The sequence below is a fragment of the Rhinoraja longicauda genome, chromosome 1 (genome assembly GCF_053455715.1).
Source record: "Rhinoraja longicauda isolate Sanriku21f chromosome 1, sRhiLon1.1, whole genome shotgun sequence".
Lineage (NCBI taxonomy): Eukaryota > Metazoa > Chordata > Chondrichthyes > Rajiformes > Arhynchobatidae > Rhinoraja > Rhinoraja longicauda.
Genome location: NC_135953.1, coordinates 14973132 through 14991110, shown reverse-complemented (window position 1 = coordinate 14991110; position 17979 = coordinate 14973132). Strand labels below are relative to the sequence as shown.

General features: G+C 40.9%; 1 protein-coding gene across 8 annotated transcripts in view; it reads left to right on the top strand.

Moving 5' to 3' along the window:
- Positions 1–17704, top strand: part of LOC144598316 (pantothenate kinase 2, mitochondrial-like) — a 58748-nt gene extending 41044 nt beyond the window's left edge. For all 8 annotated transcript variants that reach the window (XM_078408753.1, XM_078408531.1, XM_078408914.1 and 5 more), the window contains 4 exons: positions 3955–4131; positions 5612–5735; positions 12047–12172; positions 16501–17704. In XM_078408753.1, coding sequence (XP_078264879.1) covers positions 3955–4131; positions 5612–5735; positions 12047–12172; positions 16501–16551 — 478 coding nt within the window. In that variant the 3' untranslated portion in view covers positions 16552–17704. The remainder of the gene's footprint in view (positions 1–3954; positions 4132–5611; positions 5736–12046; positions 12173–16500) is intronic.
- The last annotated feature ends 275 nt before the right edge of the window (positions 17705–17979 follow it).

Sequence of the window (17979 nt, the reverse complement as noted above, 5' to 3'; positions counted from 1 at the left end):
GGTTGTGTGGTGTCATCTGGTGGTCGGGCCACTGGTTAATTGAACCCTCGTTCATCATGTGGTAAGAGGCACGTGACTGGGGGCGGCAGAGAGGAGTTTGGGGGAGTGCCCAGCTGCAGTGACACGCAGTTACTCTGGGCTCAACAACACTGCTATTGTTTTGGATTTCTTTTTGTTTAATAAAGCTTTTTCTTGAGTTCACAATGTGTAACTCGCTTTTATCTCGCTTTAAAGACACCTTATTCCTCTTGTATCCAACCATACACTCATTATAGTACTCAAACAGGTTTTTGTAACATATTGCCTCATGATATTTCCTAAAAACTCTTTAAACATTTATTGTTAAATTATATTTGGAGCAAATATGGTTTATACATATAACACTGTACATATAATGCTCAATTGATCACTTAAAGGAAAGATTTATGCTTTAATTTTGCAGAAATCCTTTTCTGGTTTTCATCCAAAAGATTACCAATGTTTGAATCCGTGGTTTATTTGTATAATCCATATCTTGAGCATTTTTGTTTAAAAGTGATACTGTTTAATGTAAATTGCAGAAAATAGTTGTGTATATTTTTTTTAATCAGATCAACAAATAATGCATTGGTCTGACAATAGACAATAGGTGCAGGAGTGGGCCATTCAGCCCTCTGAGCAAGCACCGCCATTCACCGTGATCATGGCTGATCATCCACAATCAGTACCCTGTTCCTGCCTTCTCCCCATATCCCTTGACTCTGCTATCATTAAAAGCTCTATCTAACTCTCTCTTGAAAGCATCTAGCAATTAACCTCACCTGTCTTCTGAGGCATAGAGTTTCACAGCTTCACAACTCTGAGTGAAAAACTTTTTCCTCATCTCTGTTCTAAATGGCTTACCCTTTATTCATAAACTGTGGCCCCTGGTTCGGGACTCCCCCAACATCAGGAACTCTAGCGTGTCCAATCCCTTAATAATCTTATGTTTCAATAAGATCCCCTCTCATCCTAAATTCCAGAGTATACAAGCCCAGTCGCACCAGTCATTCAACATACGACAGTCCAGCCATTCCGGGAATTAACCTCGTGAACCTACGCTGCACTCCCTCAATAGTAAGAATGTCCTTGCTCAAATTTAGAGATCAAACTCCAGGTGCACACAATACTCCAGGTGTGGTCTCACTAGGGCCATGTACAACTGCAGAAGGACCTCTTTGCTCCTATACTCAACTCCTCTTGTTATGAAGGCCAATATTCCATTAGCTTTCTTCACTGCCTGCTGTACCTGCATGCTTACTTTCAGTGACTGATGAAGTAGGACAGCCAGATCTTGTTGTACTTCCCCTTTTCCTAACTTGACACCATTCGGATAATAATCTGCCTTCTTGTTCTTACCACCAAACTGGATAACCTCACATTTTTTCCACATTAAACTGCATCTGCCCACTCGGACAACCTGTCCAAGTCACCCTGCATCCTCATAGCATCCTCCTCAAACTTCACACTGCCACCCAGCTTTGTGTCATCTGCAAATTTGCTAATGTTACTTTTAATCCCTTCATCTAAGTCATTAATGTATATTGTAAATAGCTGCGGTCCCAGCACTGAGCCTTGCGGTACCCCACTAGTCACTGCCTGCCATTCTGAAAGGGACCCATTTATCCCTACTCTTTGTTTTGCTGTCTGCCAACCAATTTTCTATCCATGTCAGTACCCAACCCCCAATACCATATGCTCTAATTTTGCCCACTAATCTCCTATGTAGAACCTTATCTGAAAGTCCAGGTACACTGCATCCACTGGCTCTCTCTTGTTCATTTTCCTAGTTACATCCTCAAAAAATTCCAGAAGATTAGTCAAGCATGATTTCCCCATCGTAAATCCATGCTGACTCAGAACGATCCTGTTACTACTATCCAAATGTTCCGCAATTTCGTCTTTTATAATTGACTCCAGCATCTTCCCCACCACTGATGTCAGACTAACTGGTCTATAATTTCCTGTTTTCTCTCTCCCTCCTTTCTTAAAAAGTGGGATAACATTAGCTATCCTCCAATCCACAGGAACTGATCCTGAATCTATAAAACATTGGAAAATATCACCAATGCATCCATGATTTCTAGAGCCACTTCCTTAAGTAACCTGGGATGTAGACCATCAGGCCCCGAGGATTTATCAACCTTCAGTCCCATCAGTCTACCCAACACCATTTCCAGCCTAAGGTGAATTTCCTTCAGTTCCACCGTCACCATAGGATCTCTGGCCACTAGAACATCTGAGAGATTGGATCTGTCTTCACTAAGGAAGACGCAAACAAAGTACCAGTTCAACTCGTCTGCCATTTCCTTGTTCCCCATAATAAATTCACCTGCTTCTCTTCAAGGGACCCACATTTGCCTTAACTATTTTGTTCTTCTTCACGTACCTAAAAAAACTTTTACTACCCTCCTTTATATTCTTGGCTGGCTTACCTTCGTACCTCATCTTTGCCTTTTTAGTTATCTTCTGATGCTCTTTAAAAGAGTCCCAATCCTCTGGCTTCCCGCACATCTTTGCTATGTTATACTTCTCTTTTATTTTTATACTGTCCTTGACTTCCCTTGTGAGCCACGGTCGCCTCTTACTCCCCTTAGAATCTTTCTTCCTCTTTGGAATGAACTGATCCTGCACCTACTGCATTATTCCCAGAAATACCTGCCATTGTTGTTCCACCGCCTTCCTTGCTAGGGTCTCTTTCCGGTCAACTCTGGCTACCTCATGCCTCCATAGTCCCCTTTGCTCAACTGTAGTGCTCACACTTCCGATTTCCCCTTCTGTACAGAAGGAATATTACAATTCATTTTTCAAATCCCGATTCCATCTAAATATTCTGAAATTCTTGTGAAACCATGATGATGAGATACAATTCGCATACCTAAACATCAAAATAACGGCAACTTCTCTCTGGTGACTTTAATTTTAAGAAAAGTTGTTGCCTGCACAATGAATTTTGCTATTTCTGCAGAAATCGTATTCGCAGGGCAAATGCCAAAGACTTGCATGATCTATTGTCATGCTATATTCTCAACCTCCAGCCTGTGCACTGTCCATTCCAACAACAATGACAACGTTCAGCCTTTATCACGTGCCTCATTTTAATAAGTTTTGCACTTCTTGCTATTTCATCTTTAAGCAATCGTTCAATGACTCAAATTTCTGTATTTGAGATTATACAAATACACGTTTTCTCTTGTTTCCCCAGTTTTCTGAAATCAGTAGTACGGATGGAGTTCTTAGAGTGCTCCTTTGCCTTGATTTAGCGATACCAAAACTGCTTTAAATCAGTTTGTAAATCATCTTGCTGTTGACCACTTCTGCTTTTATCTTGCTTCTGCCCCTTCCTCCTGTCCCTCCTCTGCATTCCACTTACTAAAAGTCACCTTACCCCTGCTCCAGTGGAGGAGTATTCCTTTTGATAAGAGGTTAATGGCTGGCTTATTGTTTGGGAATTTTGCAGAGTTACCAGTTATTTTATAACACTCCTGTGACAAGGCTTGGGGCACTTTCCAGCACCAAAGCTGCTGCCTGTTAAGTCAAGCCAACCGTAATGCTCAAGCAGCCAGAAGGTTGCTGCTTGTTGCAATGAAAGCATTGATAGTAGTACCTCAAGATTACACATACGCATTGGAATACAATACATGGAAACTTGATGTGCTTTGCGATGTTCTTCAGTGATATATGTTGTTATAAAATTCAAGGAACATTTTCTGTTCCCTAATCTGCAAAATGCGGTTAATGTTTCTAATTTGTTTGCAGAAAATTACTGGTTGTACTTTCAACTGAAATCATGCCACTAGGTGGTGCAAGTGCCACAGCATAGTCAAAAGCATTATTTTAAATAAACTATTTTACTTTAAACTTGTCCACATGTATAGTTTGTAAAATATGTGAATGAAAAATTGCCCATAATGACATGTGACAATTTACTTTCAGTCTTGGAGGTGGCACCTTCCTTGGTCTTTGCTGCCTGCTGACTGGATGTTCAACTTTTGAAGAAGCCCTTGAAATGGCATCACTTGGGGAGAGTACAAAGGTGGATAAGTTAGTAAGGGATATCTATGGTGGAGACTATGACAGGTTTGGACTTCCTGGCTGGGCTGTTGCATCCAGGTGAGAACATTATTACTTGTTTTGATTTCTGAACTTTTGCTGAGGGTTGTGGTATATTTTAAAAAGACAAATCTAGTTTATTGACAAGAACATATTTGCAATTTAAATTACCTGCATTGAAACATTTTAGAACTATGTACATATTTTCAGCAGATTGCATGAGCATGCAATAAATGTTCAATCAAAACAAACACACAGTTTTATTTAACTAAAAGCTCTAACTTAAAATTTTAAAAATGAGGCCCTATTGCTCATGGTTTTTTGCCTGGAATATTTTACTTGCATTTAGAATGAGAAAAATGTTTGTCCTGAGACAAATTTAGTATCGAAAACTTAGCTCTAAAATATGAACTTGAGCCAGATGTTGCTTAATTGTTTTGGTCTAATTTGATCTCTCCTGATTCTGTACCCTGGTTAAGTACAATTCTTTAAACTGAAGTAGTACATAATAAAACGTCATTTGACCATGGCAGGCATCACAGCGCAAACTGATCCTGGTGTGTGACATCCATCAGGGGGTTACTAGATATCAAGGATGCAAAAACAATATTTGCTGGTTAGGAACAAGAATAAAACCAAAGGACACTTACCGAGTTCCATCTGCATTGTAATAATTGTAACCCTTTCTGATTTACTACAAGGTGCACACTAATCCCTCAAGAAATAATCAAATAGTGTAGGGAAAGATGCAGTAGCCATCAAGGTATTTAGTGAAATTTCAGATTTGATTCATTAATACTTTATTGTCACATGCATGGAGATACAATGAAATGCTTTTTTTGCATATGGTTCAGTAAAGGTATTACCATACATAAGCACATTTTAGATTCACTACAAGTGTATAGGAATAGTACACTGAGACCATAAACAAGAGTTGCCAGGTTTGGTGCCGTTTTCAACTCTAGGTTGTTGTAAGTGCAGAGTTCTTAAACTGGCCATAAAGACCCATTGTTGTGGCGGTATTGCAGGGTAGGCCTGGCAAAGCAAAGCCGTTGATATCCTCCACCATTGCTCCATCGTTGGGTGCTGCTGCAGATTATCTCTAGTCCACGGAATTCCCCTGTGGTCAGCATTTGTGCCAGCCAGGTACCATTGGCAGAAGTGGCCACACTGAGCACATTCTTCAATGGGGGCTGGAGCTTGGGGATTTTCCTGTCTCCTGCCAGTGGACAGGGTGAGTGCACTCAGTCACTGCACATCTGATAGCAGAATGGTTACCTCCTGGCTGATCCAATGCAGCTGAGGCCGAGGATTCTTGGGATACTTGGGAAGCGAACATACATTACTACTAGTCATCCATTCTGTTTTCAATACAAAAAATACTTATCCAAGAGTTGACTGCAATTTGTAATGATTTATATCAATTAGTCTTAAAATTGACTGATTTCTCTGAGGACTGAGTGCAGGAATGAGGAATCAATTTTGTCTTGCCAAAACTTGCAGTTTATGCATGATTGATAACCTTTGTTTCTTACTCCAGTTTTGGGAATATGATGAGCAAAGAAAAACGGGAAGCAGTGAGCAAAGAAGATTTGGCTCGAGCAACTTTGGTCACCATCACTAACAACATTGGTTCCATAGCCAGGATGTGTGCACTGAATGAGGTTAGAAGAATGTTTTAAAACCCCTTTGTATGTAATCTGAAAGAATTAGCATAAATTTGGTTTGTGTGCAGTCATTGAGTAAATCTGGCTCGCATCAAGGAAATGCCTGTTTGCCACAGTTGAAAATCTACACTGCAGAGTTAAAACTGAAGGAAATAGTTTTAAGATATTGCAATGCTAGTTATGTAGAGAATATTTTAGATTCCTAAATCATTATGCAGAGGCCAATGGTTCAGTTTGCTCAAAGTTCTGTGTCTTGTTTGAAGAATTTCTATCTAATAGGAACCTGCCCATGGAAGGAAAAGTTGCTTTGTGTTTTCAGCTTCTTTACAGTGCTGCCTTGTAGCATCCAAATCAAGCAGCATTGTACAGGGCTATGAAAGCACCAAGACCTGTACCGCAAGTGTGAATGTTTTAACTGCCATCTGGGTAGAAATGCCGATATTTATGTTGAGCAATGAATGAAGTTACAAATAATGAACTAAATGTAGTGATTAAATATTCATGGTTGTACTATAAAATTACTGTAACCTAGTATATTGAAGAGCTTCTTAAGCACTAAGACTTCACTCTTAAAGACTTTCTTCTATGTACAACATCTGGTTGCTCTTCATCCTATCTGACAGACTCAGGATTCATAACTGAGTGTGCTGAAGTGAGGGGTTTGGAAATGCTGCCATGTCTCAATGTTTTTTTAACCTAAGCATTACCTGTGGTAAACTATTATCTGCTCACTTTAACCCTCAATTATTCCCATTAATATTTGAACAACCACACTTTCCTCAACCACCTTAATATTGACTTGACATTCAGGAAACTTTAGTGTAAGAAAATAACTGCAGATGCTGGTACAAATCGTAGGTATTTATTCACAAAATGCTGGAGTAACTCAGCAAGTCAGGCAGCATCTCAGGAGAGAAGGAATGGGTGACGTTTCGGGTCGAGACCCTTCTTCAGACTTCTCCAGTCTGAAGAAGGGTCTCATCCCGAAACGTCACCCATTCCTTCTCTCCTGAGATGCTGCCTGACCTGCTGAGTTACTCCAGCAATTTGTGAATAAATACCTTCAGGAAACTTTATGTAACTTCCAGTGTGCATGCTTTTCTAATGCTTTGACATCAACATTACTATACTCTAATGAGATGTTGTGTATTTTGTTTTGCCTTTGGCAGGTTTAGTCTAGTGACCAAATCTTTGATTTTGTTGATGACTATGATTGCTTTTCTAAATTACCATGCATTTTCCTCGTAATTTTCAGCAATTCCTTCCATGCTATAGACCCTTGCTGTACTCCCATAGAACCATCTTTGTACAGATGTGACTAATATAATGCAAAATCATTTGTGTAGACTTGCAACAATAAGATCTTTTACCTATGTATCCCTCAAAACAGTCTTTGTGTACCTTCTGCTGTTTCAGTCAACTCCATGTTTTATCAAGTATATAAATTGCATTCAGCATCATTCCATGTAAAACTACTTGGTGGTTGACATGTGTACATTAACTCATGTCAACTTGCTGTAATTCCTATCTTTTGAGATAGAGTGGAAATAGGCCCTTTAGCCCACCAAGTACGTGCCGACCAGCAATCACCCCACACACTAGGGAAAATTTACAATCTCACCAAAATAACCCACAACCCTGTACACCTTTGGAGTGTGGGAGGAGGCCGGAGCACCCGGAGAAAGTCCATGTGGTCACAGGGAGAACATACAAACTCATTACAGACAGCACCAGTAGTCTAGATTGAACTTTGGTCAATAAATGAATGAATATGTTTATTGGCCAAGTATGCATATACAAGGAATGTGCCTTGGTGCTCCGCTCACAAATGACAACACAAACATACAGTTAACAATTAAGAATAAAGCATAACCACATCAAAACAATAAGGATACAACATTACAGTCTAAGCATGTGGGTGAAAATAAACCAGAGCAAAAAAGAAACTACAGACTTTGGTTATTGAGTAGAACTATGACTCGTGGGAAAAAGCTATATTTATTTATTTTTAGATTTAGAGATACAGCGCGGAAACAGGCCCTTTGGCCCACCGAGTCTGCGCCGCCCAGCGATCCCCGCACTTTAACACTATCCTACACACACTAGGGACAATTTTTACATTTACCCAGTCAATTAACCTACAAACCTGTACGTCTTTGGAGTGTGGGAGGAAACCGAAGATCTCGGAGAAAACCCATGCAGGTCATGGGGAGAACGTACAAACTCCGTACAGATGGCGCCCGTAGTCAGGATTGAACCTGAGTCTCTGACGGCGCTACATTCGCTGTAAGGCAGCAACTCGATCACTGCGCCACCGTGCCTGGACTGCTTTGACAGTCCAGAGTTGCCTTCCATAGGGAAGTGCTTCAATGATTTTGTGGCCAGGGTGAGAGGGGTCAGAGATGATCTTGCCCGCTCGCTTCCTCGCCCTTGCAGTGTAAAGTTCGTCAATGAGGAGAAGGTTGCAACCAACAACCTTCTCAGCTCTGCGAACGATCCGTTGCAGCCTCCGGATGTCATGCTTGGTGGCCGAGCCAAACCAGACTATGATGGAGAAGGTGAGGGCAGACGTAATGATAGCAGTATAGAATTGGACCATCATTGCCTGTGGCAGATTGTGTTTCCTCAGTTGCTGCAGGAAGTACATCCTCTATTGGGCTTTTTTGACTGTGGAGTCGATGGTGGCCCCCCATTTAAGGTCCCTGGAGATGATGGTTCCAAGGAACTTAAATGACTCCACAGATGTGACTATGGTGTTGTTGATGGTGAGTGGGGGGAGGGGGATCTCTTCGAAAGTCTACAATTAGTTCCACTGTCTTGAGAGCATTGAGCTCCAGGCTGTTGCGATGGCACCAGGATGCCAGCTGTGTCACTTCCCCTCTGTAGGCAGATTCCTCCCCATCCTGGATCAGTCCAATCAGGGTAGTGTCATCCGCAAACTTGAGGAGCTTGACAGAAGAATCTGTGGAAGTGCAGTCGTTGGTGTAGAGAGAGTAAAGGAGAGGGGAGAGTCCGCAACCTTGCGGAGCTCCTATGCTGAGGATAATTATAATCTTACACTGGTGCTGTAAGACAGCAACTCTACTACTGCGCCACTATGCCACACTCATCCTGATCCAAAATAGTAAGGGCCCTGTGCAAATCTGCCATGTATTAATGGTTTGAGGAGATGAGTTGAGGGTCAGAAATAGCCATGTCTAGGAACAGGCTGAACAGACTAACTGCTGGCAAAGCTGTTTTACCTAGTTTTACTCGTATCAAATTAGTCAAGGGCATTGAATCTTCCTGCTGTTCTGGAAAAACAAAGTATTAACAGATCTTTTAAATAAAGTAATTAACTTGATTAACAGACATCTTTCTAGTTTAGTTCTAAACTAAATATCAAAGGTTCTCTGTTCAACGTTGTAAATTAGTCTTTTTGTGCCTTTCTCACTCTAATTCCATACCTTCCTATTTTGTGATGTGAATTTAAAGGTTTGTGGCATTGGGTGGGGTTGAAGAGCAGAAAAGATTATTCAACCATGACTAAATATAACCCAGGGCACCAGAATTTCTGCTGCATATTTTATCTCTTGAAGAAATTAAATGATCCTTTCACTGAATTCACTGTGGTAGTATTCATTCATATTCTGCATTGCAAATGTAAAGATGCTTAAAATAGTCTGGTCCCGATTGTACTGAAACAGTATAATTACCTGTTAATAATGAATCACTTCTACAATTTTTGTTTTGCTTATTGTGTTGATCTATTTGTGATTACTTCTGAAGTATGCAATTGTTTTGCACTTGTCCTCTGTGTTCTGTGTAGTATGGATTTTTAAAAAGTTATCCATTTAAGATCCCATTTTAATGTTCTGCCCTGGTAAATTATTTAAGATCTTCGTATGTTGCCATCATTAAATTTAAAGATATTATCAAACATGTTAAGCTACTTGCTGATGAGCAGATATTACACCACTAATTTATTCATATTTTGACGATTAGCCTTTAGCAGATGATATGAGTAAAGGTGTGGTGAACTTGTAAACTCCTGCAAATGACTGAAAAGCAGTCATGCATTTAATTTACACTTGTTTGAACTTCTTGAGTGTCATTGTGCATTAGTTTGGTTACATTTCAAATTGGAGCAACCAGAGAAGCCTTTACCTTGACCCATTATTTGCTGGGTGAAATAATTGCTTTGCACAAGTATATTTTGTTTTTATATCCTTGCGGTACCTTTTATATAAACTTACCTTATTTCAGGTAAATATTTTTACTCTTCTGAAATGCACTTGCAATGAGGGCCAACATATTGTTTTGGCATGCTAATTGCTTGCTGTGCCCACATGTTAAATTTCAGTAACGTGTGTTTCAGGACATCCAAATCTAGATTTATTACTACTTTTTTTGTTTACCTTCTCCCACCCCCCAATACATGTCAAATTGTCCCCAAACCCATAATGCTGTATTTTTGTTTGAATAGCCTTTATCTTGCAGATTTTTAATTGGATTTCTGAAAGTCCAGATATAATGCATCCACTGGTTCCTGCTGGTTAATTTTGTTAGTTACCATTTAAAAAAAAAATAGCATGCCAAACAAGAATTCTCTTTCAAAAACCCATGTCAATTCAGGCTATCCTATTATTTTTCAAGTTATTTACTACAACTTCTTTAAACACAACATTTTCCTTATTGCTCATCTCAGACTAGCTGTCTGTAGTCACCATTTCCTCTTTTCGCAATAGTGGAGAAACATTTGCTGCCTTTTTAATCATCCAGTGATATACCAAAGTTCTCAGACAACCAAAGCATCCACTATACTCATAGCCAGCCTTCCAAGTTTTTTATTAAAAGATGACAACCAGCTCCTGGGAATTCAATTGCTTTCCATCACATTATTTTTTTTGACAAATGCTAGTTTTATCTTGTTCTGTGTGGATCTATTCACTATTTCTGAGGGGTTTTGGAAGGGAGGTTCAATGATTTCTGAAAGTTTCCCAATCTAACACCAATTACCTATATTCACAATATGCTTTAGGCTGCTATTTAAATTAATATACCATTGTGTGTTTAAGAGGGATGAGAAAGGGGGCCAAAGGATTGCTTTCACCTATGTCTTCTGCTTGATGCTGCTTGGCACACCCTCACTGATCCTACTGCTAAACTCTCTGTCAGGACCCTTCTTTTTTGTTATCTCTGTCCAATTACGTATTTAAAAAGAGCCTGCTCAATTTTCCCTCCACTGGACTGTCTGAGTTAAGTTAATGTGTTTAATGTGCATCTTGGTTACTTCACAACTGTCTCCATAATGGCTAATAGCGCCTTTACCTGCAAACAATAGGAAAAAAGATAAATTAAAGAATCCTCAACCTTTTTTCTCTACTCTGGCTGGCTCTTTTGAGTGACCTATCCTTTCATAGAGTCATAGTCATATATGATTGAAATGTGCCCCTTTTGGCCCAAATTTATTCTGCCAACCAAAATGTCCCTATCTATGCTAGTCCCACTTCTCTGGGTTGGGCCCATATCCACCCAAAACCTTGACTACCTGTCAAAATGTCTTTTAAATATGCTTATGGTACCTATCTTAACTCCCTCTTTTGGCAGCTCGTCCCATATGCCCACCATCCTCTGTGTGAAAATTTGCTCCTCAGATTCCTATTAAATTTATTCCCTCTTGCCTTGTATCTATGCCTTCTAGTTCTTGAATCCCCACATCCTGGAAAAAGTCTCTGTATCAGCCCTATCTCGGTCCTTCATGATTTCGTACACCTCTAAGGTCACCCATCAGCCTCTTGCACCCAAGGTATAAAGTCCTAGCCTGCCCATCCTCCCCCTATAGGCCAGGCCCTTGACTTCTCCCTGTGACCACATGGGTTTTCTCTGGGTGCTCCAGTTTCCTCCCACACTCCCAAGACATTGGTTTGTAGGTTAATTGGCTTCGGTAAAGATTGTAAATTGTCCCTCGTGTGTAGGATAGTGCATGTGTACAGGGATCGCTGGTCAGCGCGACTCAGGCCGAAGGGCCTGTTTCTTCGCTGTATTTCTAAATTAAACTAAACTTCCACCAAAAATGCTTGAGTGACTAATTTGGTCATCTGCCCTTCAGTTGGTTGCATACCAATGATAAAATAAGCTTCTAAGCATTTGTAGAATAAATGTGTATTTTTTACAAATCAGCTCCTGAACGGTATAATTCAGTTTTGTAATGCTGTTGGCATGCCCTTGTATCATCGAGAGTTAAATTGCATATTTCACTTTAAATAACTTGAGATTTTATTGCAGTTATTTCTCTATGCCTAAGATTTGTATTTTTTCCTGTTTAGAATATTAACAGAGTGGTGTTTGTTGGTAACTTCCTAAGGATAAATACTTTATCCATGAAGCTATTAGCCTATGCCTTGGATTATTGGTCAAAGGGACAATTGAAGGGATTTTTCATGGAACATGAGGTGAGTGCTTTTTAGAATGCATATGTGGGATATTTTGTAAGAAACTGTTTGTCTGTTGCTATTATTGGTATTGGTCGTAATCCAATACACTGTGATAGACCACATGGCAAGATGCATGCCTGATGCTTATCCCAACAAAGTTTCACAATTCCAGTTTTGAATTTCCTGTATGATATACTCCGATTCAGAAGTATTTGCATGAAGAAGCTAATTCCTCACAAATATAAGTAGTAACATTCAAGAATTAAATAAAATGTCAGTATACCAATGATTAAAAACCAATGAAAAAAAATTATAGTGCCGTTCATGGTTTGGCAAAGCTAATTGCAGCTTGGCTTGGTTGGTGGTGCTGATATTTCAACACCTAGTGCAGATTTTGAGTATGCACACTAGGGGAGTGGTGCTGCAATAAAACTATATTTCACAAGGGAATTTCTGTCACTTGATTTGAAGAACAAGGTTTTGCGTTGTGTTTTCTACTTGACCACCAACGTCCTTCAAACCGACTGGTTGTTTCATTTTTACTATGTCATTTGTTGCTAATACTAATTGACCATGAAGCATTTCTTCAGAAGTAGAATTTGCAACTACCTATCTGTTCTGAAACCTGCAGGTGATCATTCCCTCACAGTGAAGACTTGCCATCTTATTGATAGATTGCATACCTTAAAATCTAAGAGACACAAATTCTGGGGTAACTCGGTGGGTCAGGCAGCATCTCTGGAGCAAATGGATAGACAATAGACAATAGGTGCAGGAGTAGGCCATTCAGCCCTTCGAGCCAGCACCGCCATTCAATGCGGATCACTCTCAATCAGTACCCCGTTCCTGCCTTCTCCCCATACCCCCTCACTCCGCTATCCTTAAGAGCTCTATCCAGCTCTCTCTTGAAAGCATCCAACGAACTGGCCTCCACTGCCTTCTGAGGCAGAGAATTCCACACCTTCACCACTCTCTGACTGAAAAAGTTCTTCCTCATCTCCGTTCTAAATGGCCTACCCCTTATTCTTAAACTGTGGCCCCTTGTTCTGGACTCCCCCAACATTGGGAACATGTTTCCTGCCTCTAATGTGTCCAATCCCCTAATTATCTTATATGTTTCAATAAGATCCCCCCTCATCCTTCTAAATTCCAGTGTATACAAGCCCAATCGCTCCAGCCTTTCAACATACGACAGTCCCGCCATTCCGGGAATTAACCTAGTGAACCTACGCTGCACGTCCTCCATAGCAAGAATATCCTTCCTCAAATTTGGAGACCAAAACTGCACACAGTACTCCAGGTGCGGTCTCACCAGGGCCCGGTACAACTGTAGAAGGACCTCTTTGCTCCTATACTCAACTCCTCTTGTTACGAAGGCCAACATTCCATTGGCTTTCTTCACTGCCTGCTGTACCTGCATGCTTCCTTTCATTGACTGATGCACTAGGACCCCCAGATCTCGTTGAACTCCCCCTCCTCCTAACTTGACACCATTCAGATAATAATCTGCCTTTCTATTCTTACTTCCAAAGTGAATAACCTCACACTTATCTACATTAAACTGCATCTGCCATGTATCCGCCCACTCACACAACCTGTCCAAGTCACCCTGCAGCCTTATTGCATCTTCCTCACAATTCACACTACCCCCCAGCTTAGTATCATCTGCAAATTTGCTAATGGTACTTTTAATCCCTTCGTCTAAGTCATAGGTAGCGTTTTGGGCCGGAACCCTTCTTGAGACTGACTCCCACAATAATCTGGACTACATTTCTTCGCAACCTGTCTCTTGCGAAGATACCATCCTCTTCTTTCAATTCCTCTGTCTCTGCTGCATCTGCCCCCAAGATGAGGTTTTCCATACAAGGACATCCGAGATGTCTTTAGTATGCATGGTTTTAACCCCCTCATGTCATATATATGGGTCCATCACACGCATCTCCTCTGTGTCCCGTAGTTCAGCTCTCGCTTTCCCCTTCCCCCAGACACCACAAGGACAGTGTTCCCCTGGTCCTTTTCACCCCACCAGCCTCTGCAGCCAGCACATCATCCTCCGACATTTCCGTCACCTCTAAGGTTGCTGGACACTTTAATTCTCCTTCCCATTCTTACACAGACCTTTCTGTCCTAGGTCTCCTCCATTGTCAGAGTGAGACTAAATGCAAATTGGAAGAACAGCTTCTCGTATTTCACTTGGGTAGCTCACAGCCAAGTGGTATGAATATTGACTTCTCTCACTCAGATAGACCTGGCATTCCCTCTATCTATTGCTGTGGTTGTTTAATGATTTAGTTTAGGGACAGGCAGCAATCCTGGAGAGAAGGAAAGGGTGATGTTTCGGTTTGAGAACCTTCTTCAGACTGGTTAGGGGTAAGGGAAATGAGAGATATAGACGGTGATGTGTAGAAAGTCCAATGAATGAAAGATATGCAAAAAGTAGCGATACTAAAGAGTACAGAGAAGGTTCACCAGATTGATTCCTGGGATGGCATGACTACCATATGAAGAAAGACTGGATAGACTCGGCTTGTACTCGCTGGAATTTAGAAGATTGAGGGGGGATCTTATAGAAACTTACAAAATTCTTAAGGGCAGGCTAGATGCAGGAAGATTGTTCCCGATGTTGGGGAAGTCCAGAACAAGGGGTCACAGTTTAAGAATAAGGGGGAAGTCTTTTAGGACCGAGATGAGAACGGTTTTTTTCACACAGAGAGTGGTGAGTCTGTGGAATTCTCTGCCACAGAAGGTAGTTGAGGCCAGTTCATTGGCTATATTTAAGAGGGAGTTAGATGTGACCCTTGTGGCTAAAGGGGTCAGGGGGTATGGAGAGAAGGCAGGTACGGGATACTGAGTTGGATGGTGCAGGCTCGAAGCGCCGAATGGCCTACTCCTGCACCTATTTTCTATGTTTCTAAAGCAAACAGGCCATTATTAGGTGTTTGTAGGGTGCAATTTTTAAAAAAAAATTGTAATCAAAAAATACTTTATTCAAGTAATAAATATTTACAAAACATCTTTTTTAACAAAACCCATCCGACATTTCCGGAGGTTACACATTCGATACAGTCATTCACTTCCAAATTTACAGACATTTACACAGTATCCCTTATTTGGAGGGGCGTCTCCACCACACCCTGCCCCCCATGTCCAGCAGCGGAAGGACCCTAGACTGTGGTCCTCCCCCACAGGGCCTTGGCGTTGAAAATGAGAAGCTAGTGCGACTTGGGTGGGGGAGGGATAGAGAGAGGGAATGCCGGGGCTACCTGAAGTGAGAGAAATCAATATTCACACCACTGGGCTGTGAGCTACCTGTGAAATATGAGGTGCTGTTCCTCCAATTTGCATTTAGCCTCACTCTGACAATGGAGGAGACCTAGGACAGAAAGGTCTGTGTAGGAATGGGAAGGAGAATTAAAGTGTCCAGCAACCGGGAGATAGGTAGGTTCAGGCAGGCTGAGCGAAGGTGTTCTGCGAAACGATCGCCCAGTCTGCGTTTGGTCTCGATGCATAAGAGTCCACATCTTGAACAACGGATGAGGTTGGAGGAGGTGCAAGTAAACCTCTGCCTAACCTGAAAGGACTGTCGGGGTCCCTAGACAGAGTCAAGGGAGGAGGTATAGGGACAGGTGTTCATATCATATCATATATATACAGCCGGAAACAGGCCTTTTCGGCCCTCCAAGTCCGTGCCGCCCAGTGATCCCCGTACATTAACACTATCCTACACCCACTAGGGACAATTTTTTTTACATTTACCCAGCCAATTAACCTACATACCTGTACGTCTTTGGAGTGTGGGAGGAAACCGAAGATCTCAGAGAAAACCCACGCAGGTCACGGGGAGAACGTACAAACTCCTTACAGTGCAGCACCCGTAGTCAGGATCGAACCTGAGTCTCCGGCGCTGCATTCGCTGTAAAGCAGCAACTCTACCTCTGCGCTACCGTGCCGCCCGTGGTTTGGGTGGGAAGGGATGAGTTAACCAGGGAGTTGTGGAGGGAACAGTCTCTGCAGAAGGCGGAAAGGGGTGGAGATGGGAAAATGTGGCTGGTGGTGGGATCCCGTTGGAGGTGGCACAAATTTCGGAGGATTATGTGTTGCATGCTACGGCTGATGGGGTGGAAGGTAAGGACTAGGGGGACTCTGTCTCTGTTGCGTGTTCGTTCTGCTGAAAGTGACGGTGTAAATCATGGTCAAAACAGTTGGGGGGGTATCTCACTAACCCAATTATTCCCTAATTTGTTTCCTTAGAAATCCTTTCAATTATTTTTGTTGTCTTACTTTGATATGGAAAAAATGCTTGTTTAATTTGCAATTTTATGCTCTAACACCCTTTTTTATTGTAGGGTTACTTTGGAGCTGTGGGAGCTTTACTCGAGCTTGTTAACTCTGTTTGAAACTCCATTAAATCTCTTTGGACTATTGTGTGGTTCCTTGACAAGGGTGCTGTGGAAGAGAAGGCAGAAACGAGAAACACTTCAATATAAGTTGTGACCTAATTAGATACCTTGAGCTCTTAATTATGGGGATGCTTAGGGGCAGAGGAAAGGGAATGGTCTGTTTTTTATCCATACTTAAAGCACCTTTTAATAACATTGTCTATAAACATCTGCACTTTTATATTTATTTCAGCTAAAGTTAGAAGGAATGAATTGAGAACTATATTTTGTTTGTATCTTGCATTTTATCTATTCTTCTATGGCACCTTTTTAGAGAATTATTTTTCTAAACTGAAAATGGCAATTTTATTAAAGCAGGGACACAGAGATACATTTCAACTTTGCTTGGAAGGGGATGAGGAGCATCTTTTGAACCTTGATCTAGTTAACTATTAAATTTCACAATCCTTTTGAATTTTAAATTTCACTGTCTTTGTATAGTTTATAATGTATGGTAACTTAAAGTATTGTTTATAACTGTAGTGAAATACAAAAAATAGTTATCTACTTGGTATCATGCTAATTTTCTGTTTTAAATTAATTTTTTTGATCTAAGATCCCCACCACAATCTTGTCCAGACACGATGACAATCTTGGTAATTGGCACCTGGTACTTGAGAGTCTCCTCTCCCGATTCCAGCTATTGCAATATTAAGAGCTGGGAAAGTTTGAGTTTCATTGTGCTTGCATTCAATCCTATATCAATTTTCTTTATGTAGCATTGACTAGTGATTTCCTTTTGACTCGCTGCTGCTTAACCATGTATTAATTACAACTGTCCATGCTGAATGAGCTTGTGTAGAGGCATGGTAGACTGGTTCTCTGCCCAAGTGGTTGAGGCAGTCATGGACTGACCAACATCAAATGCTTTAACATGTTTCAGATTTAAGCTGTTACAAACGGCTCAACTTCCATATTGATGGTTTGAGCGAATGAAGACCTCTTGATTCAGTTATTCTATTTTAATTCCTTCCACATGTCCACTTTATTCTCAATAATCTGGTTATTCTGCAAAGAGTAAATTGAGTCAGATATTTAAAGTGTATATTGAAACATGTTTTTCACTTTCTCTATTTATTTGTATTGCACATGTAAAAATAAAAAAATTCCTAAAGGAGCTATTGAATAGTGAGTTTTTTAATTGCAAATGATGGCAACTTTGATCTTTTGTGGTTAGTAAATACTAACATGATTAGACATTGGATGATCTTAAAATAAAGATTCAAATTAGAATTTCCTGAGCTTAGTTGTTACAACATGGGACGCATCTTAAATGAGCCAGAAGATATTCTGAATCGATCTTTGGCCAAGTAAAGGAGTGGTGTATTCAGCAGATCTTTAGTGATTGAATATAGAGCAATGCAGCACAGGAACAAGCCCTTCAGT